Raw genomic sequence first — 26,146 nt, forward strand, 5'->3', positions numbered from 1 at the left:
CGCTTGTTCACTTATGTTTACAGAAATAGATTTTCCACACAGATTGTCATTTGGTGATAAGTGCAAAAAGAAACTTTTTATTTATCAATTTGTTTGTTACGTGGGCTCATGGTCCCAGTTATGCTCAGCCGACACGTGTTTCAGCCGGTGGGACTTTATCAAGGCTAGTTGTGATTGAGAGTTGCCCCCTGTGGGGTCCTGGGATGGTTGTGCATAGTCAGTCTTGTTGGAGACAGCTGGGCTCCTCGTGGGCCCTTAGTATTCTGAGTTGGGGGCGTCAGTGCATCCTCGGTAATGATCATAATGATCAAATGTACAACACAATGCTTTACTTACTAAAAATAATAATAATAATTTGTATTTATATACCACTACGAACACTCCGGCATCCAAGCGCTGCTTATTATTATCCAGGGTGTGTGGTGCTATAATAGTATACAATACTGTTTCTCACTCCTTACCATTCCTCCCTGCTGTCAATCCTTAATCTGTCTTTTCACATAATGATGCTGCATTTGCACAATGTAAATAATTTGATAACATTTATGTTACATGTGTTTGAAATATTGTTTGGAAATTAGAAAGCCCGGTTTTGAGAAAGGCCTTAGGGTCGAAACACGTGTCAACATAGATGGGCATATGAGTCTAATTAGATATGATCTTTGTGACATACATTAAAAAGCGTCAATTCAAAAAAAGATTGGAGTATTTTTCGAGGTGTCTGGCGCAGCACAAGAGTACATAATTCAGAATTGTTAAGATTGTGTACTCAATATTGATTTCAAGGCATTTTCTCTAGATCCTCCTGTTATGTTCTACCTTAGGGAGTAAGGAGAGTATTTATTCTTAAAAGGTCTTCCTACTGACAAGGTCAGCTCAGATTTAACAGAGCGTGTACCCCGGTCACAGATCTTATATGTGGGTCAGGGACACTATAATGGCAATGTGCCATTACCTGTTTTGGCAACCCAGAAAGGCACTTCCTTGCAAAGGACTAATACCGGTCTCATTTCACGGGATCTCCTCCCCACCCTGGGCTCTGTCTCCGACCAGGTGACCCTTCCGTAATAGACACCAGCCCAAGGTCAGGATCAGGAATCGTCTGCCTTTCCCTAGCCACCTGGCCCGAGACTTTCGGCAGGGTTTCAGTGACGGATCCATAGGATTCTTCACAGTTTCCATTTACTCTTCATTGTGTAGAAACACCACTCACCAGCAATCCTTGTGTACACCAGCTCAGGGCCCCAACTGTCACATTCAGAACACTCACACACCAAGCACTCCAACAGTCTCTGCAGCTCAGTTGTACACTTCCATCCACATTTTATTAGCTTTCATAGATGGCCAGCATGGCAAGAGTACATTCAGCCAGTTACCACATAGCTCAACCCATCTCGGCTCTTGTAAGAATCTTGGGGTTGAAGAACATGTGACCTGTGATAAACGGCCTAGGAAGGTAACAAGCCAACCCAACAATATTAGATTTTCTTTCAGCAATACCGTCGCATCATATTTTCATCTATAAGTTAGCATCCTATTGTTAACAGGTATAACATAATACATTATACAATGCTTTAAGTCCATTGGGTTGTCAGTAGTATACAAGCATTATTACTTTAACAAAACAGCCAGCATGAAAATATGTTCAAGCAGTTGCAATACTGGCATATATTTGGCACAGCAGGGATTAAAAAGCATTCTTACAGTGGCATGCTAACATTTATTGGGCACATCGAGAATTGAAAGTTGTTCTTAAAGTGGCATGCTTTTATATATTGAGCTCGGCCAGCATGAACATATTTTTACAGTTGGAATACTCGATATATACTGTTGGGCAATGGCAGGATGAACCTAAGGTTTAAAGGGCAATGTGGTCATATATTCCTGGGCACTAGCAGCAAGAAAATGTTTTTCAAAATACACCAGTATACTGTTGGTGAGCTTCCATCTCTTAGTGTGATAAATGTGTTCCGCTACAGAACAGATTGTAACTCGCATGGTATTTTTCCCCCTTTTTGAAATTTGTGCTGTGAAATAAACCATTTCAAAGGATTTATAAAACCTTGTTCTTGGCGGTAGAATATACCAATCCCTCAAACCTTGCAAAATGGATCAGACTGACTTGCTGCACTCACTCCCTCTCTCATGGAAACCTAGGGATAATATTGATGCCCTTCCATGATACAAGCACAAATGTAAAAAAAATCAATTAATTCACAATAAGCAAATCAAAAAGTAACCAACAGAGATCCTTAATCTATAATGTCTATTTAAGAGAGTTCTGAAGAAGATCTCAAATGAATATCCCACCTGTCCCAACACCAAGGGCCACTGAACATGAGAGATCTCCAAACATCAGTTTAAGCAGAGCCCTTTATGTACATATGTTCAGTCACATTTTCAGTTGAACATTTGCAGTGGCACACTAGAAGGACTAGCTATTTTCAACTGGAGAGAATAGGTATCCTAAACGGCAATCATGGCAATTTCATTTGGAGAATAGGGAATAGAAGAGACTTTTCCCCTTCATTTACTGAGACAGGTGCATGAATAAGAGAAATAAAACAATAAGATCGTGACCCTTCAAAGCAAAATCTCCAGCAAAAAAGCTGCCCTAAAAGACACGCTCCCATCCAAAAGTCCGGATAAGTGCATGACCACAGACCCTACCCGCTTCAAGTTTTCTAAAGTCAATACTTTCGACGTAGAAAAAATCATCTTGTCCTTGAAAAATTCCAATTGCCAGGGAGACCTGTGCGCAGCACAGCTCATCAAAGATGCCGCCCGTGACCTTTCACCCTTCATCACTAAATTGATCAATGCCTCCTTCACTACTGGCTCCATCCCCAATAATCTAAAACAATCCTGGGTACTTCCTTTACTAAAAAAACCTACTCTTGACCCAGCCATACCTACCAATTACCGACCCATAACGACTGTTCCCTTCCTTCTAAAAATCCTAGACAAGGTCACCTACGTACAAATACAGAAGCACCTGGAAGAACACCACCTTTTAGGATCCAGACAATCAGGGTTCCGCCCTCAACAGGGGACTGAAACGGCACTCATCGACCTGAAAGCTCAGATTGATACACTCAGGTACAAAGGACAAGTTGCCTTGCTCCTCCTCCTTGACCTATCTGCAGCTTTCGATTTGGTTGACCATTCTGTCCTATGCTCACATCTCCACACAGCAGCACACTTCTCTCCCGAGGTCATTACATGGATCACCTCATTCCTTAACGGAAGAACTATGAGGGTCTTTTCTCCCACAGCTGCAGCAGACCCCATACCCATTACATGTGGTGTCCCACAGGGCTCCTGCGTCTCCCCCACACTGTACAACATATTTACCAAGCCCCTTTTCGATGATTTGGATCATCTCGGTATCACCTACACTAATTTTGCAGATGTTACCCAGATCCTCCTTCCGCTTTCTGGAGATTATGGAAAGGATTTGGCCTTGCTAAATAGGGTGTACATCATCATCCAGGCATGGATGGCCACTCATGGACTATGCCTGAATGATGAGAAAACAGAGCTTATCATCCTGGGAACTACGCACAGTTTAAAGAAACTCAGCCCGGCCTACAACTCATTCATGATAGATGGGAACAATATCAAAGTTGGAGAGGAGGTCAAAACATTAGGATTCTACTTGGATTCTAACCTTTCCTTCAAAAGACAACTGAGTAACCTGGCATCCTCATCTGCATATACGTGCAAATTAATCCGCTCAGCTAAACCATTTCTGTCAGACACTAGCTGCCTCACACTCGCTAGAGCCCTTATACTATCCCGCCTTGACTACTGTAACGCCCTTTACCTGGGAACCTCCAAGGCTACCACTAGCAAGTTACAAACTCTCCAGAACAACGCCCTGAGAGCAGCCCTAGGCATCCCCAGAAGAGAGCACATCTCAGGACTCCACCAACAGAACAACTGGCTCTCCACTAGAGATACAATTCTCCTAAAAACGGCTTCACTTACCTACAAATCTCTTAACAATGCCGCCCCGATCTACTTGATTAACAGATTCCATAGACAAGCCTCCTCGAGACCCCTCAGAACTGCATACAAAGACTGCCTCTCTGTCCCAAACTTCAAACTTGCCACCATAGGAGGTAACAGCTTCCTGGTAAAAGCAGCCAAATTATGGAACTCTTTGCCTCGCAACCTTAGAGTAGACATGCCTTACCTGAATTTCCGTTCTAAGGTAGTCTCATGGCTGAAACTGAAGGATAACCAAGATAGCTAAGTGCCAAGGCTATCCCTTCATGCGATCCGCACACTGTGTAACCTCGTGTGCCCACTTTTTACTTTGTATATACTGTATATATTGACTATTTTCCTCTTCTGCTTTGTATATTCTCCCTCTGCCAACATGTACATTTTATATTTTGTAACTAAGCTTCGCATATTCTTGTAAATGCTGCGCCCTGATACCCCTGGTTATAACTGCGCATTATAAATAATAAAACAAAACAAACTATTCTTGTTATATTTCCTGGAATAGTCTTGAAAAGAATAGGATTCATAACCCAGTAGTGAATGTGTAAAACGATACTTGAGCTCACTCTTTTTGACCGATCTGGCACCAATGCTACACTTTCCTTGTATACCCAAAACCAAAATTGACTGCTTAACTAGAAAGATTAATTTTCCCACCATTAATTAGAGAAACGCCCTGATCTTTCTAGAACTGGAAAGAAAAACATGCATCTTCATTTTGAAAAACTATAAAACACAACGTTTCTGTGGTCAATGGAGTGTGGTTATCTTGGCCTTTTCATTTCCGAGAAGAACAAGTTACTTCCTTACCTGGTAACGTTCTTTCGATGGTATGTTCCTCCGACGTATTCCACATCTATGACAGTAATCACCACAGCTGTGCTGCTTTGGAAGATTTTCGCCGTCTGCGTCCTGAGTCGATACGCCCCTTTGAGGACCTCCTTCGACGGCTGACATCACCCGATGTTATATGTAGGATGCACGACGCCCGTAGCCTCAGTTGTAGTTTTTTCCCAGAACGTGTGGCACCAATCTTCTGCCAGTATAACTACAGAAAGCCTTGCGGAGACGAAAGCTGCAATCGCATAAGAAATGCTGTAGAGGGACAGGCTGGGAGGGTCGATGTGGAATACGTCGGAGGAACATCCCATCGAAAGAACGTTACCAGGTAAGGAAGTAACTTGTTCTTCGAAGGGATTGCGTCCTCCAACATATTCTACATCTATGACAGACTCCCAAAGCAGTACCAACGTATGGAGGTGGGAAAAGAATTTAGATATTTTGGAATGCCCAATCAAATTGCAGAATAGAGGACCACCTTACCAAAGGCTAAATCTTGCCCATGGATAGAATCCAGGGAGCAGTGTCTTACAAAGGTATGGACAGAGGCCCATATGGCTGCTTCACAGATATTACGAATGGGAACACCCCTCTGCAGAGCAGTAGAGGCAGCCGCACCCCTAGTAGAATGGGCCCGTAAGCCTACCGGAGGGTCCTTACCCGCCAGACGGTAGCATTCAGAGATTGACAAGATGATCCAACGGGACAAATTCTGCTTAGAACCAGCTTGACCTAAACGCCTTCCAGCGTATCCAACAAAGAGCTGATCATCCACTCTAACCCGGGACATGCGTGAGATGTAGAAACTCAAAGCTCTCCTAAGATCCAACCTATGGAGCCTCTCCTCTTCCTTACCAGGATGCGGAGGAGGATAGAACGCCGGAAGAACTAACTTCTGGCTCAAATGAAATTCCAACACAACCTTCGGAAGAAAAGAAGGACGAACCCTAAGGACAACCCGGTCCTTATGGAACACAGTGAAGGATGGTTTGGCGGAAAGTGCCTGCAACTCACTCACTCTGCGTGCGGAAGTAACCGCAACTAAAAATACAGTTTTAAAGGTTAACAGTCTCAATGGACAAGAATGTAAGGGCTCAAACCGAGCTCCCATGAGGAACTTTAAAACCAAATTCAAATCCCATCCCGGCACCTGGAAAGGCGACGGTGGAAACACATGAGTTAGCCCTTTCAGAAATTGAGAAATCAAAGGGATCTTAAAATAAGAACACTCCTCAGACGAATGCTTAAATATGGACAGCGCCGCCAGGTACCCCTTAATGGTACCCACTTGCAGGCCCTTGTGGGCTAATGAAAGCAAAAAAGACAGAACCACAGGAATGGCACATGAAAAAGGATCCACATTCTGTACCCTGCACCAGTCGCAGAACTTTCTCCAATGGCAACGGTACAAGGACTTTGTTGCGGGCCGTCTGGCCGAAAGCAATACCTCCATCACGTCTTCAGGGAGGTCCCAATCCTTATACCTCTAACTTTCAGATACCGAGCATGAAGGCTGAGAGACTTGACCTCTGGATGGAGAACCCTCCCGTGAGAGCAGATCGTCTCGGTAGGGAAGACGGCGTGGAGGGCAGATGGACATGTCGACAAGGTCCGGGTACCACGCTCTCCTGGCCCATGCCGGAGCAATGAGGATCATTCGGGAACCGAACCTCCGCAACCTCTGCAACACTTGCGGAATGACGGGGACTGGAGGAAACGCGTACAGCAGTGGGAAGGACCACTCCACTACGAATGCGTCCCCTAAGGATCCTCTTGGAGGACATTGCCACGAGCAGAATCTTTCGCACTTCGGGTTGACACTGGTGGCGAAGAGATCCACTTGTGGCGTCGCCCAAAGGGCGAAGATCTACTAGAGAACTTCCTGAGCCAGCTCCCACTCGTGAGAGACCATGCTCTGCCTGCTCAGAGCATCCGCTGCTGCGTTTTCGTCTCCGGCAAGATGAACTGCCGAGATCGAAATTTCCTGCTGGATGGCCCAGAACCAGAGCTGCATCGCCTCTCTGCACAGTGGGAGAGACCCTGCCCCCCACCTTCCCTTTTTGTTGAGGTAGTGCATGGCCACTGTATTGTCCATCAGAATCAGGACATTCTTTCCCCGCACAGACGGCAGAAAAGCCTTCAGGGCTAGTCTGACGGCCCTCAGCTCCAACAGATTGATATGGAGTCTGGACTCCGACCGAGACCAACGACTGCTGACTGTCAACTCGTTGACATGAGCTTCCCATCCCGTGAGGGATGCGTCTGTCACGATCGTTACCTCTGGCCAGGGTAGCCGAAATGGAGCCCCCTTCATCAGATTGCCTTCAACGGCCCACCACAGAAGATCCTGGGCGATTGAGGGCGGCACCTGAACGGGATCCAACATCCTGTCGGAGGACTGCGACCACTGCATCTTGAGAGCCCATTGCAGAGATCTCATCCACAACCTGGCCTCTGGCACCAGTAGAATGCAGGATGACATGAGGCCGAGCAACCTCAAGAACTCGAACGGGAGACTCTGGGCATGTTGAAACTTGTGCACCATCTGCAGAAAGTGATGAGCCCTAACCTGGGGAGGCGAACACAGCCCCAGGGACGTGTCGAGCACTGCTCCAATGTACTGGAGCCGCTGGGTTGGTGTCAAGTGGGACTTCTTTAAGTTGAAGGAGAAGCCCAGCCTGTGAAGGGAGTGGCAGGTGACTGATGGATGATCCAGGACTTGCTCAGGAGAGCGCGCCCTGATCAACCAATCGTCCAGGTAATCGTAGACCTGAATCCCCCTTTCCTGAGATACGCTCCCACCTCCACCCTTAGCTTGGTTTAAACCCTCTGGGTGGAGGTCAATCCGAACGGCAGGACCCGAAATTGAAAATGCGAGTCACCAACCGCGAACCTCGGGTACTTCTTGTGCTTGGGATGAATCGGCACATGAAACTAAGCATCCTTGAGGTCGAGAGACACCAACCAGTCCTGAAGTTGAAGGGCCTGGAGGACTTGAGAGAGAGTAACCATCTTGAACTTGTCCTTCCTGAGGAGCTTGTTCAAACCACGCAAGTCCATGATGGGTCTCAATCCCCCGTCTTTTTTTGGGATAAAAAAATATGGGAAATACCATCCCTTGTTCCTCTCCGCGACAGGCACCAGTTCCATGGCGCCATTCTCCAGCAGGGATTTGATTTCCTGCGCAAGGAGCGGATGCGGACTCTTCAAAGAGAGCTTCCCCGGTGGATTGTCGTGAGGCCTCTGCCGGAAACGAAGAGCGTAGCCGTGGGCTATGATCTCCAGAACCCACACATCTGAAGTAATGGCACGCCATTCTACAAGATGCTGTGCCAGCCTTCCCCCAACCAGCGAAACATGGGACATGGCCTCATGACTGAGAGGAAGCGGCTGCGGCAGTGGCTGAGGGCAAAGAGGCAACTGCCCGAGTGGCTTTGGCACCTCGAGTACCTTGTTTTCCATCTCTGGTACTCCTACGTTGGCCCCTTTGACTGGCATCTCCCCTCAATCTACCAAAGGAAGAGTAATATCGAAAGGAGGCCCCCCCCCTCCATTGCTGTCCCCTAGGACGAAAAGGTGGAGGTTGACGTACTGCAGCGCTTAACGACTTTGTTGCAGCTTTGGAGGTCTGCAACCTCTCAAGGCTCTTGTCAGCCTTGCTGCCAAAAAGATGGTCACCATCAAAGGGCATGTTGAGAAGCTGGGACTGTACATCAGGAGCAAACCCCGACTTCCACAACCACGCAAACCTGCGCATCACGGTGCTCGCCGCCATGGACCGGCTGACACAGTCTGCCACGTTCATACCCGACTGAACGGATTCACACATGGCATCCTTGCCATCCTGAACGAGGGCAAGAAAACCTTCCGTTCCTCCCCTTCGGGAATATGTTCAGCCGCCAAAGATACACAATTCCACAGAGTGTAAGTGAATCTTGCAAGGGTACAAACAGAGTTGGCTGCTTTTAAAGCCATACCCCAAGAAGAAAATACCTTCTTCGCCCAACCGTCAAAGAGTTTGTCGTCACTATCAGGAGGGATTGTACGCCTGCTTCGCTGGGGCCGTAGTCGCCTGCACCACCAAACTCTCCAGAGTAGGGTGCGTGGACAAGTAGCAGGGGTCGCCACTGGTTCGACGGTATTTTTTCGGCAAAGACTTGTTCACTGTGGGGAGACTCTCCGGAGCAGTCCAAGCCGCTGCCACCCTTCTTTGTAAAGCCATATGAAATGGCAACACTGGGTCAGTGGGTGGACCTTGGTCAAGATTATCTGTCAGGTCATCCTGCAGAAAATCCACAGGTGGAGCAGACCACCCCAGATACTCCGTCATCCTCGACATGAGCCGCCTGTACGAGGAGTCAGCATGTGTACCAGGCTCAGGCCTGCCAAACTCAACCTCCAGGGAGGTATCAAGACCACTTGCGTCATGTAAAGATTGGCAAAGGTCTTCCAATTGGCTAAGACCAGACAACAGGTCAGCAGGAACCTAAGGAGGAACAAACCCCTCCTCATCTGACCCTTCATCCACCTCAGAGATGTAATCCAAAGGCTGAATAACTCCCTGGATGAGGGTACAGAAAAAGGCTCAAACACAGGCCTCACTGACTTACGCATGGCCTTCCTCTGGGTTTCCACCGGTCTCAGGGGCACCTCCGATAAAGCCACCTCAAAAGGCGTCGTGGGTGTCGACGGAATCGGCATCGAACGAGGCACAGATGGCGTCGACAACGGCTTTGAGGCCGAAACCCCGAGCGTGTCCTTGAACGACCTCGGCGCCGATGGCGTCGATGCCTTCTTAGAAGGCCTCACAGGCTCCAACGGTCTCGAGGGCGTCGAGGACCAGCTTCTGGAGTGGGCATGGCTAGAGCGATCCATTTTGTCTGATCGGGACCTTGACTACTGATGATCGCGTCGACCGCCCGCGCCTGAAGGCGTGCGAGCGGTGGCCCTAGCGCGTTCCTTGCCGGCTTCTCTCGAAGGCGCAGATGGAACGGAGCCCTGCAATTCAAAAATCGCCATCATCCCCTTACGAAATCCACCCCATTCCGCCGGAGATGAATGCTTGTTGGGACAAGCTACCCGCCGTCTGGTGGAGTCCTCAGACGAGGACGGAGAAGGCGACCGGTAATGGCGCTTCCGCGAGTGCCTAGAAGAGGCAGAGGAATGGTGGGAACCACTCCTGGACCGAGACCCCCCTGGACTTCAGCCCTTGAATCGTCAGTCGAAAGCCCAGCGGATTTCGATTTACAGGGTTTGGAAACACTACCTAAAGAAAGCTTCTTCTTTGGCTCCCGCAAGGCCTTCGTCGTTAACGACTGGCATTCGTCGCAGTCATCGGTAGCGTGGTACTCGCCGAGGCACCACAGGCAGACTTCGTGCGGGTCCGTAAGCGACATCTTGGAACCGCAGCCGCGGCACTTCTTGAAGCCCGACCTCGGGGTAGAAGAAGACATAATTTGATACACAAACCAAGAATGAAGAACCGATTCAACAGGTAGAAGAACCGAGGCGCGTCTGAGATTCCGAAGCGAACACGTTTGTGGAAAAAACAGAACTGAGGCTACGGGCGTCGTGCGTCCTACATATAACATCGGGTGACGTCGGCCGTCGAAGGAGGTCCTCGAAGGGACGTATTGACGTCATCGACACAGGACGCAGAACATTTTCCGAAGCAGCACAGCTGTGGTGATTACTGTCATACATGTGGAATACGTCGGAGGACACATTCCCTTCGAAGCTTGTTTACTGAATGAGATTCAGTGTGTGGCAGAACAATTTCTTTACATCAGACACAGCAAAATGTTCTGCTAAATGTGGATGACATTGAAACCTGCTTTGTAGCCTCTTCAACTTGACAGTGCGATAAAGCTTCATACTGAAGGAAATGGAAATAATGTTTTAAAAGTGATTGAAGGTGTGGTGGCAGGTTCACCAGGTTCCGCAAAACAAAAGAAAAACAATGCTGCAGATGTATCGCTCCAATGGGATTGCTGTGAGTAAAGGGAATATAAAGGAAGTCTGAATTTTAGGAAGAAACAGAAAATCTGGCAATCCTAGATTCAGCCTTGAGCAGGAATGTACACCTCTAGGACTTCCTTGGACACCTCCTCCTCAAAGGGTGGCCTGGGCAGAATACTCCTTGCCAGCTTTGAAGCACCGGTTGGTAACCTTTTGTGTGTGTCAATGAAGGGAATAAAATGCCAGGCAATGCAATATTGAAAAAGTTACCCATAATTTTGGAAGAGAGTCACAAAATCTCAATTTGGGGTTTGACAATCACAGTACATTCCAATTTTGCATTACTGACAAACAAAAGGACCAACAAGCATTAATATGCGTTTTGGCTTTTGTATAGAGAATGTAATGCCTCTTTGTGTTATGAATAGAGGCACAGCAGGAAGGACCATATTAGCACTGCAAAAGGAACACAGTCAAGGCCATAGGCAGAGGGTTAATGAAATGAGTCCACAAATAGCAATGGAACAGGAGGAAAGGGGTTTAGAGAAGCACTAGTATTCCCACAGAGGAAGGTTCATGTGCCTATGAAGGTTTTCAGTGTCATATGTGTGCCTTACCTCATTGTTGGGGTTGTTCGAGGAGTTGCTTGTCGATCAAGGCTCAGTTGTGTCTGGAGAGGACTGTGCAAGGGCCTGTTTTCAGGACTGATTACCGGATCATTGAGAGAAAAGAGGGAAACTGTTCTCTGGACTGCAAGGAAAAACAGTTTATTTTGTTTTAAAAACAATATATGTAAGAAGCTTGCTGGCATGCTATTCAATCACATAGCTCAACAAGGACGGCTTTGCCTAAAATACAATGATTGGAAACAAGTAATTGCAAAAGTGCCTTGGTACATGGGCTTTTATATGTATTTGTATACTGTCAAAAGTAGGATTGACAAGATGCAGACACAGATAAGCATAGTTAAACAAGTGTTTCATATTGGCGCTGAGGGCCGAGGGGACACAAATTGGGGGACTCTCCACTGCCACCATCCTCAAGCTTACAACTGCTGCAGGATTTCTCTTTCGACCTTCAGATCCTGACTGATAGGGACTTTTATACCCCATTACAAGGCCAGGATAATGGCCTGGTCACGTGGGCCCCTGGAAAATAAGAATGGCTCTATTCAGATTCATTTTAACTGAAACCAACCCTGTTCTCCAGTCCAACGAAAGGAAAGAGGGCTTATTTACTTTGGTTTCCCTGGCTTCCCTCCGGAAACGTTCTAGTAGCGAGAGGCGCAAGCACGAGGTCTATGCAGAAAGTCTCAGGAGATTGGAAAAAGGAACACTAATAATAAAGAGGCTGATGGTTAGGGTCTGCCTTTTTTGCCATAAGCGGATTTCCTGCTCCTAGCTCCAGCCAGAGCAGATGGAGAGACACAGGTTGCAGGACAGCGGTGGCCACCTGAGGAAACAAAGATAAGTTCACCCCATTCCACATCAGGATTCCTTAGGCACAACAACCGCACATTCCAGTTGTCCCCGCTGAAGGACAGAGTTATGCAGTTTTGAATCTCTTTCTGTCCATGGATAATTCTTTAACTGCTATAAAATACGCTCATAAGATGCAGGTTCTATTGGCCTTATGGGGAGTCCAGAATCTGTGAGCTGGCAGGAACAAGAAATATGTGTTCAGGGTCAGACGTCAGAGCTAACAAAATATATATATTTATGAGATCGACAAAGGGGGAACCTAACTGAGGAGCAACGGAGCGCTGTACAAACGGAAGTCCACTGTGAGCCCACTCTACCTGGGGTGGGAGGCCTTTGGCGTGCTTCATGTTCATCCTCTGACAAACTGGCCTGTCGCCTGCTCCAAAGGCAATACCGACTCTCCGTTCTCACCAAGACGAGAGCCCTTATCCAAGCCTGCATCACTGCGGCATCTAACAATTCGGCTGAACTCTTTAAAATCTGCAAGGAGCTGGCCAACCCTGCTGCAGTCTCTACCTCTCCTGTCCCCCTCCCCAGGCCCTCTGTACGGCACTGGCCTCTCACTTAATTTAAAAAACTCAGGACATCTTGTCCTCACTCTCCTCCCACCACCCCCCCCCCCTCTATCCCCTGCCCATCCTCTGGCCCTTCTGCAGCCACCCCTCCTCTCTCCTTCTCTGCCTTTCCCCTTTTTTCTGCTGATGAGGTTTCGAGACAAGTCCGATCTATGAAAGTCTCGTCAACACAGGTCCACCCCTGCTCCTCCAAAACTATTAAGGACCACATCGACTCCTTGGCTCCTGCCCTTGCTGACTTCTGCAATCACTCCTTCGCCTCTGGAGTCTTCCCATCCACTCTCAAGCACTCCCTTGTGCACCCCCTTCTTAAGAAACCCTCTTCCGACCCGTCCTGCCCAGCTAACTATCGCCCTAGCTCTATCACTCCTTTCATGGGCAAGCTCCTGGAGAAACTTGCCATCTCCCAGCTTAATCTCCATGCTGAATCTGTTGGTAGCCTTCATGACCATCAGTCTGGCTTCAGAGCTGCCAGAAGCACGGAAACTGCTCCCCTGAACATCCGTGAGGACCTGCTCTCGAACCTTGACTCTAACATTCCATGTGTTCTCATTTTGCTTGATCTCTCTCCTGCCTTTGATACTGTCAACCATACCATCCTGCTCAACCGTCTCCGTGATAACCTGGGTATCACTGGTCAGGCTCTGGCTTGGCTGACCTCTTTCCTCTCAAATCGACCCTCCCAGGTCCAACTGGGGTCTTTCCTGTCTGACATCTTTTTCTCTACCTGTGGTGTCCCCCAGGGTTCCAAACTCTCTCCCTGGCTGTTCAACCAGTATCTGGCACTTCTCGCCCACCGCATCGCTGCTCTCTGCCCCAACTTTCAGTGCTATGCGGATGATACCCAGCTCATTTTCAGGCTACCCTCGACCTCCTCTTCTCCTTCCCTCATCTCTGACTGTCTTTCTGCTATCCAGGAATGGTGTGCCGCCAACGACCTCTGCCTTAATGCCAGTAAGACCGAGATTCTACTCCTCGGCACCCACTCCCTCCTTCCCTGCAGCTCTCTGGCCGGCCTCTCTTGGCCCTCTTCCTGCTCCTACCTGCAAAGCAAAAAAACCTCAGGGTCATCTTCGACCCCACACTCTCCTTCTCTCCTCACATTTCTGACGTTTCTAATAAGTCACACTACCAGCTGCACCTCCTCAGAGGTATCCTTCCTTTCCTCTCCTTCCCCAAGAAGCTCACTGTCTCCAGAGCCCTGGTTCTCTCGAAGCTGGACTACTGTAACAGCCTCTATCTAAATCTGCCTGCCTCTACTCTCCGCCCTCTGCAACTCTTCCAGAACAGGACTGCGGGACTTGTCCTTGGCCTCAAGCTCAGGGACCGTATCTCTCCAGGACTGAAATCGCTACACTGGCTCCCTGTGGCTGCGAGGATTAAGTTCAAAACCATCTGCATTGTCTACAAGGCCTTCTGGGGCCTGGGGCCAAATTACCTTCAACTCTCCCTTGCTAAATATCTTCCTTCTCAAGCACTTCGCTCTTCCGCCTCCAACTCCCTCGGGGTCAGCCGCTTCTCCAAGCAACGAGTTGGGGGGAGATCTCTCTCCGCAGCAGGGGCCTCACTCTGGAACAGCCTTCCTGCCTCCCTGAAACTTGAGGAGAACCATCACCGGTTCCGGAAGCCCCTCAAAACCTTCCTCTTTGTTTCTGCTTTCTCTCTCCCTCTCCCCTGCTAAATCACTGAAACTGTACTGAAACAGCAACTGGGCCACTCACCAATCTCGGTCCTTGGCCCAGCCACTATCCCCTGCACTGCCTTCCTGGCAACCCCTGCACTGCGGGACTGTCTCTATATCCCTATAGCCCCCCTTCCCAGCACTTGTCTGCACTTATCTTGCACTTGCCACCAGCTGGCCCTTATTATTTATCTTGTTCATTACTAGCCCTGTACTGCACTTTCCCTTCTCCCTTTCCCCCTTGCACTTTTCCCGTCCCCCCCTACCCATGCACTTGCGCGATCTGAATGACACCTGGCCCAGTAGGATCATTGTCTGTCTCCCCTTGTTCCCCCCTCCCTTCCTCGTCGCGCCTCGAAACACTTGTGTATAGGCGCGTTACAAATGCCATATCATATCATATCATACAATGGTTTTCACCAGAGCCAATCCAGCAACAGAGGTGGGGGTGTGGGAGGGACCCAGCCTCTGCTCCTTCTACCTGTGCCTGCTCATATTTTGCAGTTTATTTTTTAAATTTAGTTAAATGCCCATATGTGTTTTAACACGTCTTTCGGCCACCTAGGCCTTTCTCAAAGCTGGGCTCAATGTTATACACTTTCAGAACACATGTGAATAAATCCTATTTTTTATCAATTACATTCATTACATGTATATACAAGTTATTGTTTTTGTAGACAGAGAAAAAGGAATTGGTGTTGGGTAGGATTGGTAGGACAGTACCATACGTCATTAGGTCTTGTCCTCTCAGTGCAAAAAGGTTTGTTGTGTCCTCTTCTCTCGATAACAAATATTCAGCCATGTTTAGGCTATCTTGTCAGCAAGACAATTGATAAAATCTTAACATTGGTGAAGACCAGTTGAAAGGGAAAATGTCACCAAGGGTGCAATATTTGGAGTGCATGAATAATCCTAATGAATTTTAAACCAATCTGTAATTTTGTCTAATTTGTTGGAATAAAGTGATATGGGTTGATCCATTTGGGGGAAATAACCTGGTGAATGACGTGACAGAACAAATATTAATTAGTAAGAATGGTAATGAGTCAATATAAGAATGCTACTGCTATGTGTATTGTCGCAACAAAATACTCTAGCAATCTGTAAATTCAAGCCATCGTGTAATCTGAGAAACAGTGTAACTAATGGCGTATGGTACTGTCTCGCTTTACCATGGATCATCATAGCACAGTAGTGTCCTTGCCACTTTCTTTCCACCACAATGCAGCACTTCAATTTCTTCTTCCTGGCTCACCAACCTGCCCGGACTACAACTAAGAATACCTTTTCTGGTAAACTCGCCTGCTAGGATTAACCTAACACTACTACAAATGCTCTGTGGTGAGGCTTGCTTCAAGCTTTGGAAAAGTCTTTGACTTTCAACAACATTGAAATTCACAAATTCTTCTGTGAGGATACAATACTCCTGGACGCTGTGTATTCCACTGATTTGTTTGCCACATGCAATGGAGGTTATGTTCCTCTCTTCCTTGATACCTTCTATGAGGAGGGCTTCTCTCCTGCCACTTTTTATTTCCTACTTTCACACCAGTTAACTGCTGGTTATGTCTCTTTGCTATAATTGCCCTTCTCCGTCTTAGGCACTGCTGGTTTTTGTCTTGCTCAAATATTGCCTTCCTTTTACTTTGGCAATGATGGTTTTTATCTTGGTTCAATATTGATCCCTCTTTACTTTGACAATGATAGTTATAAACATTCTCCTCCCCCTTTCTTTCAATATGGGTATCATCCAACTTTCGCTTTCTTTCATTAGTTCGGTATTCAAAATGTTTGCGAGCAGTTTACAGCAAAGTCCCCGGGGTCACACGAAGGCCAACTCATTATTCTCTCCCTGTGCGTCCACCTGGCCTGCTGCCGCTGTAACCTCTTCTTTTCTTGTCGGCTCCTGAGCTTGACAGCTCTGGTCGCACTCCCTCGGCCCATGCCTTTCTGACAGGGAGTCTACAGTGCACCTTGTGTATTGCAGTGCTTGCCGCCATCGGCATATAGCGCTGTAATTTGGAAAAGCACTGCTCTCCCATGGAACAGCCAGTCGCAATACTGCTTCCTGTTGCGCAACCTCTGCACTTTCGGTTACCGATTTCACCTGAAGGGGTTTTAAATATTCAAATGTCCCACTCAGGTGTGGGTCATTACAACCACTAGACTGCACTCTGCAGTTCTGCACCTCTGAGTCTCTCCTCCACATCCCGGTACTTAGAGCATTATGGGACCAATGTTCTGGTTCCTCTTTATATCAAAGGTCTTAATTTTACAATAGACCATCAAAACTGTGGGATTATTAGAGATGTACCGGGTTCTCCCAATCCTCCCCCCACAAGTACCCTCCCATGTGATCCTCCCGCAGAACACACGCAGGGTCAGGAAGTGCCTACCTTTCCCTGGCCACATGAGAAGTGTCCCAGGCTAGGGTCTTTGGGATAATCACCTCTGATTCATCACAATAGGTAGGGGTAAAGTGTGCTTTAGTAGTGTAGAGGGGAGAGTAGTAACAGTGGACATGGGAGAGCAGTAGTAGTGGAGATGGGAGAGTTGAAGTAGGGAGAGGGAAGAGAAGGAGAATACAGTGGAGAGGAGAAGAGTAGCTGTGTGCGTAGAGGGGAGAGTCATAGGAGAGAGCATGAGTAAAAAGGAGAACATTGGAGGGACAGAGGAGAAGAGCAAGTGAGAGAGACAGATGGAGAGTGGGAGGAAGAAAGGGAGGATAGTAGGAGAGTGGAATCAGAAGGATAGATCAGGGCGAGAAGTAAAAGGGCATGCTAGGAAAGGAATAAGTGAGACCTGAGTCTTGGAAGGCACTTCTTGTACCAACTGTAGAGTGGCACCCAGGCTAGGATTCACCTAGATTGTTTCCACAGGGTGAAAGAGCCAATGCTGGAGAAATTACAAGTTACTCACCGTAGTGACTAACGTACTCTTAGTCCTTAGTCCCCTTTCCTCCATACTGTATGGGCATCCCTTCCTAGGGACGGGAGACGGAACCTTTTTCACCAGAAAAACCTTCTTCCCATTTAAATTTAGAGGCATGCAGTGGTGCGACCCTGGGAGCATGCGCTACCCTGACTCTGCCCACAGGTGCCACTCCTCAGTCCCCATTGATACATCCAAAATATTTATTATTGCCTAACTACAACAGTATTATTAGGGGGGATGATGGTGGGACTTAGGACTAAGAGTACGTTAGTCACTACGGTGAGTAACTTGTCATTACTCTTACGTCCCGTCCCCTTTCCTCCATACTGTATGGGTGATTACAACTGAATGTAGCCCCAGGGTGGAGAGGAGATCCTCCTTAAGCAAAAAAGTTCCTTAGAACCGCCTGTCTGAAGGCCGCGTCTGACTTACAGCCGGCGTCCAAACAGTAATGCTTACAGAAAGCTGAAGCAGTGGCCCAGGTGGCTACCCTGCTTATGACCTGCCTTGGAACCTGCCGCTGGAATGCGATGGCCGTGGCCTTGGCCCTGACAGCATGGGCGTGCAAGTTGGCCAGCAGCGGCTTGCGCTGCCCCTCGTAAGGCCTCCTTGATGGCCGCCACCATCCACCTCGCGATGGAGGCCTTTGATGCTTGATAACTGGGTCTGGAGCCCCCAAAGGTGACAAAGAGAGCGACTGACTTGCGGAAGCCTTTGGTCTTATTCAGATAGAATTTCAGAGCGCGTCTCACATCCAGACAGTGCAAGACTCTCTGAGCCTCGTCCTTGGGGTCAGCGAAGAATGTAGCTAGGACTATTTCCTCGTTTAGATGAAACGCGGAGGGTATCTTAGGTAGGAACGCCGGGTGAGTCCGCAGGACCACCTATCCCTGTGGAAAGTGGTATAGGCTTCTGAAGCCACCAGAGCCTGGATCTCGCTGACTCTGCGAGCGGAGGTGAGACCAACTAGTAGAGCTGTCCTGATGGTGACCAGCCTGAAGTCCGCGGACACCATTGGCTCGAAGGGTTTGTGTGCCAAGGTGCCCAACACCACATTGAGGTCCACACTGGGTGTGGCTTCTTGTGGTAAAGCCTGGACAAGTCCACCAGATGTTTCTTGACTATCGGGTTGGAAGAGGAGAAGACCTCCTCCTCCAAATTTCTGTAGGCCACTATGGCTGCGAGATAGGTGCGACATGTGTCCACCTGTACTCCTGAGTGGGCATGGTGTGCCGAGAAAGAGCACATCGTCCAGTGTGCACGCAAGGCAGTTGATCCCCTTAGAATCTGCCCAGTGACAGAACCTGCTCCATTTTCTCCTGTATTGGCTCCTAGTGGCCTTGCTCCTAGCACCCTTGATGATCTCCAGGTTAGCCTGAGAGGGGTTCAGGTGCCCAGGGGTGATCTGCTCAGAAACTACGATGCGTGGGCTAGCTTCTGAGAAGCGGGGTGAAGAACCCTGCCCCCCTGCTGGGACAGGAGAGGTGCTGGGCCCAGCAGAAGGTGAATGTGTAGTCAGTCCGAGAGGCTGAATAATTCAGAGAACCACAGTCTCGCCGGCCACTACGGCCCTATCACTATGATGCTGAGGTGGCAAGTCTGCTTTATCTTGCGGAGTACCCTGGGGATCAGGGGAGTGGGCGGAAAAGCATAGGCTGTCATGCCCTCCCATTGAATCTGCATGGCGTCATCCAGGGAGCCGGGGCCTAATTCTTGCCAAGACGCGAACTGATGGCACTTCCTGTTCCTTCAGGAGGAAAATAGATCCACCTGAGGCGGGCACCATGTGTTGAAGACCACCGGCATGACATGGTCATTAAATTGCCACTCGTAATTGACCAGCTCGGCTTGGGAGCCCTTCTGATTCCATGAGGCTGCGAAGTGCAGCTGCACTCTCCTCATTCTGAGCCTCATGTGTGGCACGGCCAAGAGGACCACTGCCATGATGCACATTAAGTGTTGGTACTACCAAGCCAAAGTCACTGCTCTGGTAAGGAAGTGCGAAGTAGCCCTCTTGATGGCCGTAATCTTGTCCTCCGAGAGAAATACCTTCTCGGAGCTCGTTCCCAGATGAGGCCCAGGAAGGTGAGGCTCTGCGTGGGCTGCAGCTGAGACTTCTTGAGGTTGATGGTAAACCCCACGTCGTGGAGTGTACTCAGCACGGAGGAAGTGTGGACAACCACCTTCGGGGATCTCGCCCTGACGAGCCAGTCGTCCAGGTACGGGTAGACATGGTGGCCCTGGGCCATGAGGAGGGCTGCCCCTGCCTTCATAAGTCTGGTGAACACCCTGAGCGCTGAGTTGAGGCCAAGGATAACACCTTTTACTGGAAATGACAGCCCATGATCCTGAACCATAGGAAGGAGAGATGGGGCTGCCAAATCGGGACGTGTCAGTAGGCGTCCTTCTGATCCAGGGAGCACATCCAATCTGCCTTGCCTAGTGTCTCTGTAATGAGTGCTGGCGTAACCATCTTGAATTTTTGAAGAGGGAGGGAGAGGTTGAGGGTGGAGATGTCCAACACAACTCTCAGGCCAGCCTGGTTCTTTTTTTGTATGGCGAAAAAATCCTGGACTAGAAGCCTAATCCTCTCTAGGAGGCTAGTACTTCTTCCACTGACTGGCTCTCGACAAGCGCCCGGATCTCCGCCAACTGAGTTGCCGTACCAATCTGTGGGAGTGGAGGGTAGGAAGGAGGAGAGGGAGGGAGGGAGGGATGTATAAGTTGGCTGCAACCCGTGGAGACTACCGAGAGGATCCAAGGGACCACAAAGTTCTGGGGCCAAAAATGTGTGAGAGGCTAGGCTGCCCCCACTGGAGACATGTGGACCCGGAGGGACGTGCCATGCCTTCTTGCTCTCTGAGGCTGCTGCTGAAGAAGGTGAGCGGAAGAAGCCCTTGCCCCCCCACTTTTGTTGCTTACGCCGGTGTCGACTCGGCGAGCGGTCAGGTTGCCCCGAACTCCGTTCCTGGAATCCCCAGAGTCCACCAAACGCCCGCCCCTTATCTGAGCGTTGATGCGACTGGGTGTATGCCTTGAGCATGGTTTGCGAGCTGTTCTTCTTAGCCAATTCCTCGTCGGTGGTAGAGTGGAAGAGGTCACTACCCTCGAAAGGAAGGTCCAATATGCGATCCTGGACGTCCGGGTTGAACTTTGTAGCCTGAAGCCAGGTCGTCCTTCTCATGTCCGTGGCGATGCAGATGGCCTGGCACGAGGTATCAATGTGGGCCACTGTAGATTCCATGATGTCTTGCGCTGCCAGTTTGGCACTCCTAGACCAGCCTTAAAGCATGCCTGGCACTGCGCCGGGAGTTCCGGAAGGAAGGCCGATATTTCCTGCCACAACCTCTGGTTCGCTGCTGCAAGCATGGCATCTGCATTGGCTTGATGCAGTGAGGCGTTGGAGTACAGCTTTTTCCTGACACCTTTAAGATCTTCTCCTCCTTGCCTTGCAGCGTCGAGGACGAGGTGGCCGAGGACGACTGAGGCTTAGAGTAGAGCGATGCCGCAGCGATCACCGACGAGTGCAGCTGGGGGGTGCGTTGATAGCAAGAGTGTATCCCCTTCCATCTGTCTATACTTGGCATTGAGGCGCTGAATGACAGGCTGGGCAGAGTGTGGCTTCTGCCAGCCCTTCTTGGCCAGAGCGACGACATCCTTCTGCATCGGGACACCCGTCTTGGTAGGGGGTCTTAGGGAGAGGACCTCTGCCAAGACCCCCTCCTTGGGCTGCTCTTCTTCAGCATGAGGAAGGCCCAGATATTCTAGCAAACCTGCAAGCCTGCTGTGAAAGGCCTTCGCTGACGACAGTGTGTCAGGGTCGTCCTCCTCATCTGTATCCACCTCTGGGTGTCCAGCTGGTCCACAGCGGGAGGAGGAGTGGTGGGCGACGTGAGCTGCAGTGTGGAGACCGGAGCTGGAGGCTGCTGTGGCGGTTGGCTCGGAACCGGCTGCACTAGGGGAGGATTCGAAGGAGCCGGCAGCGGGGGCTGTGCTGGGGCCTGTGGTGCCAGAGCCATGAGCGGAATGACTACAGGCACCGGTTGAGTGACCGGAGGGAGAAAGTCCCTGACTGCATCCCTTAGGATGGCACCTATCTGCGGGGTTCGCATCAGCCCCAAAAACCTTTCGAAGAACCTGTCTTCAGAGGTTGAACAGGAGGCAGGGGATACTGACGGGGTGGCTGGGGGCTACTGGGGCCAGAGCACACTCAGTCTGGGTTGCATGAGGAACCTGCAATGCGCTGCGCTACTGATGGATACACTGTAGGCCACATACCTGGTTGACACCAGTCCCAACTCGAAACTCGTTCACCCGCCTGCTCTGTTCCTAGGCGTGGCATCGGACTAGCGGCCATGTTGTCTGGCGCAGCAGCCATTTTGTCGGACTACCAAAGTCGTGGTGCATGGCCCTCTGGACACTGCCTCGCCCAAGACTCTTGGTGTTGGATCACGAGGCCTATCCTGCACCTCAGGTCTAGGCCTGGAAGGCGTACCGCCCTCGGCATTGTCGCCGGGAGTGCTGCGTGCGGGTTCCCCCCCTCGGACATGGTGCCGGTACGAGGGCGAAGCCCCTCAGGTGTGGACCCGGTAGAAGAACCTTGCGGTCCCTCAGCACTGATACCGGTAGGCTTCGAAGACCCCTCTGCCGTAAGATGGGTTAGCCTTGGTGCGTGTGCTGGTAACAGAACCCAAGAGGTTCCTCCCGCTTGGGCGTTTCCATGGGAAGTAGTCGCCAGTATGGGGTGCGATGGAAAATAACAGCCCTCCCTTGGGCCTCAACCTCTGCTGGACAAACTTCTTCATGTCCTCGGGAGGCGACGCTTCGAAGATTTCTCTCCACCTAGCTAGCCTTCAGTGTGCGAGGAGTCAGAGTGTGGCACGTGGTACAATCTTCCCAGCCGTGGTCAGGGCCAAGGCAGTGGAGGCAAAGAGCATGGGGGTCCGATGTGGGAAAGAGTGCTTCGCAGGCTGGACACCAGCTGAAACCCGCTGAAGTCGACATTCGCCAGGGAGGAGCGTGACGTCAGAGGACCAAATACCTAGATCACAAAGACAAAAAGATAAGTGAAGAATCCAGGGAAGAGCGCGTGGTATTACATGGCAAGGCCAAACCTAGGAGCGCTGGAGAAATTGGACCGTTTCAGTCGACGCGGAAAGGGGGACTGAGGAGTGGCACCGGTGGGCGGAGTCAGGGTAGCCCATGCTCCCAGGGCCGCACCCCCACGCACCTTTAAATTTAAAGGGGAAGAAGGTTTTTCTGGTGAAAAAGGTTATGTCTCCCGTCCCTATGAAGGGACGCCCTTACAGTATGGAGGAAAGGGGATGGGAGGTAAGAGTAAGGGTGTTTGTCCTTAAGCCATCACAACCTGCAAAACAGGTGATTAGACAGTAAGGTTTACTGATTTCTAGTGACCAGGAAGATTAGTTATAGAGGACAGATCGAGAAGCAAAGGTGGAGAGGAATCCAGGAGTGACAAGAGGACTTGGGTGAGGGAAGCTAGAAAGGTAGGGGGATGTCAAGAAACAGAGTGAGAGAGAGAAGAACAAGTTACTTCTTACCTTGTAACGTTCTTTCGATGGGATGTTCCTCCGACGTATTCCCTATCTATGATATTTGTATCTCCAGCTTGCTGGCCTCGGAAAAAATGTTTCCCAGTAGACGGCGCTGTGCGTCGACGTCCGTCGAGTAGGTGCTCCTCGACGGCCACCGTATCGACGCCGACGTCATCATGTCCATAAATGGCCACGCGCAGCGTCCGTTGCTCAGTTCCGGTTTGTAGAGTAAAGTAGTTATTGTATGAATGGTTACTACCCTTGAAGGAGCGTAAGCTGCAACCACAAGGGAAATGTTACTGCGGGGATGGATGGGAGGGGCGATAAGGAATACCTCGGAGGAACATCCCATCGAAAGAACGTTACAAGGTAAGAAGTAACTTGTTCTTCGAAGGGATTGTGTCCTCCGACGTATTCCCTATCTATGATAGACTCCCATAGCAGTGGTATGTGATTGGAGGCGGGAGTAAGAGATGCCATATTACCCTTTAAGAATGAAGAGAGTGTAACACAGCTTTGCCAAATATAGTCTCTTGACTGGAGGAGGAATCCAGGCTATAAAATTTGGTAAAGGTATGTGCGGACGACCATGTGGCAGCCGCACATATGTCTCTAATTGGTACCCCTCTTTGAAGAGCTGAGGAGGCTGCGATACCCCTGGTCGAATGAGCCCTTAGATTTTGAGGGGGCTCTTTCCCTGCCAGTTTGTAGCATTCCAGAATGGCTAAAATAATCCATCTGGAGATGGTTTGTTTGGTTATTGGTAATCCTAACTTATGTCCTGCGTAACCTACAAAGAGTTGGTCTGCTTGTCTAATTTTAGCAAGTCTACTGATATAAAAACTCAAGGCTCGCTTAGGGTCCAGCCTGTGTAGTCTCTCTTCCTCTTTCCCCGGATGGGGAGGAGGATAGAATGAAGGTAAAGTAATCTTCTGAGTAATGTGAAATTCCGAAACTACCTTTTGAAGGGCTGGCAGAAGCCACACTTCACCTGTAGAACTACTTTGTCCTTGTGAAAAGTTGTATGAGGAGGTTTACAAGATAGGGCTTGTATCTCGCTAACCCTTCTAGCAGATGTTAATGCTACCAATAAAACAGTTTTGAGGGTGAGAAACTTCAATGAACAAGAGTGGAGTGGTTCAAAGGGAGCACCCTTTAGGAAGTTTAAAACTAGATTTAAGTCCCATAAGGGAACTTGGAATGGTCTTGGAGGGTAAACATTAGTTAGACCTTTCAGGAATTGTATTACCAATGGAATTTTGAAATACGATGGCTCCTCCCCAGTGCGCTTAAAGATCGATAGCGCTGCGAGATAGCCCTTAATAGTGCCAATTTGAAGGCCTGAATTTGCCAAATAAAGTAAGAAGGATAACACTGCAGGTGTACCACATGAAAAGGGTTCGATATTCTTTTCTCTGCACCAGCTGCAAAATGTATTCCAACGGCAGTGGTATAGAGTCTTAGTTGCTGGTCTTCTGGCCGAAAGCAACACCTCCATGACGTCCTCTGGAAGGTCCCAATCCTTGTACCTCAACCATTCAGATACCAAGCGTGAAGGTTGAGGGTCTTGATGGCTGGATGGAGAACCTGACCTCCCTTCTGCGAGAGAAGATCCTCTCTGTACGGTAGACGAATTGGAGGACAGATGGACATGTCCAGAAGGTCCGGGTACCACGTTCTCCTGGCCCAATCCGGGGCAATTAGGATCATGGTCTTCCGAAACCTTCTCAACCTCCTGATCATTTGAGGAATGATAGGGACCGGAGGAAACGCGTACAGAAGTGGGAACTCCCAGTCCACTACGAACGCGTCTCCTAGAGCTCCTCTCGGGGGAAATTCCCTTGAGCAAAATCTGTCGCACTTCCTGTTGATACTGGTGGCGAACAGATCCACTTGAGGGGTTTCCCAAAGGGCAAAGATCTCTTGAAGGACTTCCTGAGCGATCTCCCATTCGTGAGAGACTGTGTTCTGCCTGCTCAGAGCGTCCGCTGTCAAGTTCTTCTCTCCGGCTAGGTGAATTGCCGATAGAGAGATTCCTTCCTGAATTGCCCAAAACCAGAGCTGCATCGCCTCTCTGCACAGTGGCAGTGACCCTACACCACCTCTTTTGTTGAGGTAGTGCATGGCCACTGTATTGTCTGTCATTATCAGGACGTTTCTCCCCCGTACAGACGGCAGAAAAGCCTTCAGTGCCAGTCTGATGGCTCTCAGCTCCAACAGGTTGATGTGTAGTCTGGACTCCGATGGAGATGGTCAAGTCGTTGGCATGAGCTCCCCACCCCGTGAGTGAGGTGTCTATGACTACTGTTATCTCCGGCCATGGTTGCCAAAACAGTTCTCCTTTCAAGATGTTCTCTGGAGAGGCCCACCATTGAAGGTTGTGGGCTACCTTGTCCGGAATCCAGAGGAGATCTGTCATCCTCCCTGAGAATTGTGACCACTGAGTCCTCAGTGCCCACTGAAGGGATCTCATTCTTAGGCGAGCCTCTGGCACAAGGGATATGCAGGATGCCATGAGGACTAGCAACCTCAAAAAGTCGTAGGCTGGGAGACGTTGGGCATTTTGAAACCTGGTGACCATCTGCAAAATATCTTGAGCCCTCACCTATGGTGGCGAACTTTTCCCAGGGGCGTGTCCAGGACTGCTCCAATGAACTGGAGTCTCTGTGATGGTATCATCTGTGACTTCTTTAAATTGAGGGAGAAGCCCAGCCTGTGAAGGGAGTGGCAGACATAATCTAGTTGGATCCGAGCTTGTTCCGAAGAAACTGCTCTGATCAACCAATCGTCCAGGTAGGGGTAGACGTGAATCCCTTCCCTCCTTAGACTTGCAGCCACAACCGACATTAGCTTGGTGAAGACCCTCAGGGCGCAGGTCAGCCCAAATGGCAGAACTCAAAATTGATAATGAGAGTTGCCAATTGCGAACCTCAGGTACTTCCTGTGCTTGGGATGGATTGGCACATGGTGACTTGGCTGCTGCTTTAGATGTTTGTAGTTTTTCCAAACTGTCATCCGCCTTTTTACCAAATAGGGAAGAGCCGTCAAAGGGCATATTTAAAAGTCTGGCCTGTACGTCAGAAGCAAAGCCGGACTTTCTCAACCACGCAT

At 49.5% G+C, this 26,146-nt stretch overlaps 1 protein-coding gene across 5 annotated transcripts in view; it reads right to left on the minus strand.

Moving 5' to 3' along the window:
- Positions 1-26,146, minus strand: part of SIPA1L3 (signal induced proliferation associated 1 like 3) — a 1,632,279-nt gene that overhangs the window by 83,807 nt on the left and 1,522,326 nt on the right. For all 5 annotated transcript variants that reach the window (XM_069644476.1, XM_069644475.1, XM_069644474.1 and 2 more), the window contains one exon: positions 11,427-11,559. In XM_069644476.1, coding sequence (XP_069500577.1) covers positions 11,427-11,559 — 133 coding nt within the window. The remainder of the gene's footprint in view (positions 1-11,426; positions 11,560-26,146) is intronic.

This window comes from Ambystoma mexicanum, chromosome 2p (genome assembly GCF_040938575.1).
Source record: "Ambystoma mexicanum isolate Mex_15411 chromosome 2p, UKY_AmexF1_1, whole genome shotgun sequence".
NCBI lineage: Eukaryota > Metazoa > Chordata > Amphibia > Caudata > Ambystomatidae > Ambystoma > Ambystoma mexicanum.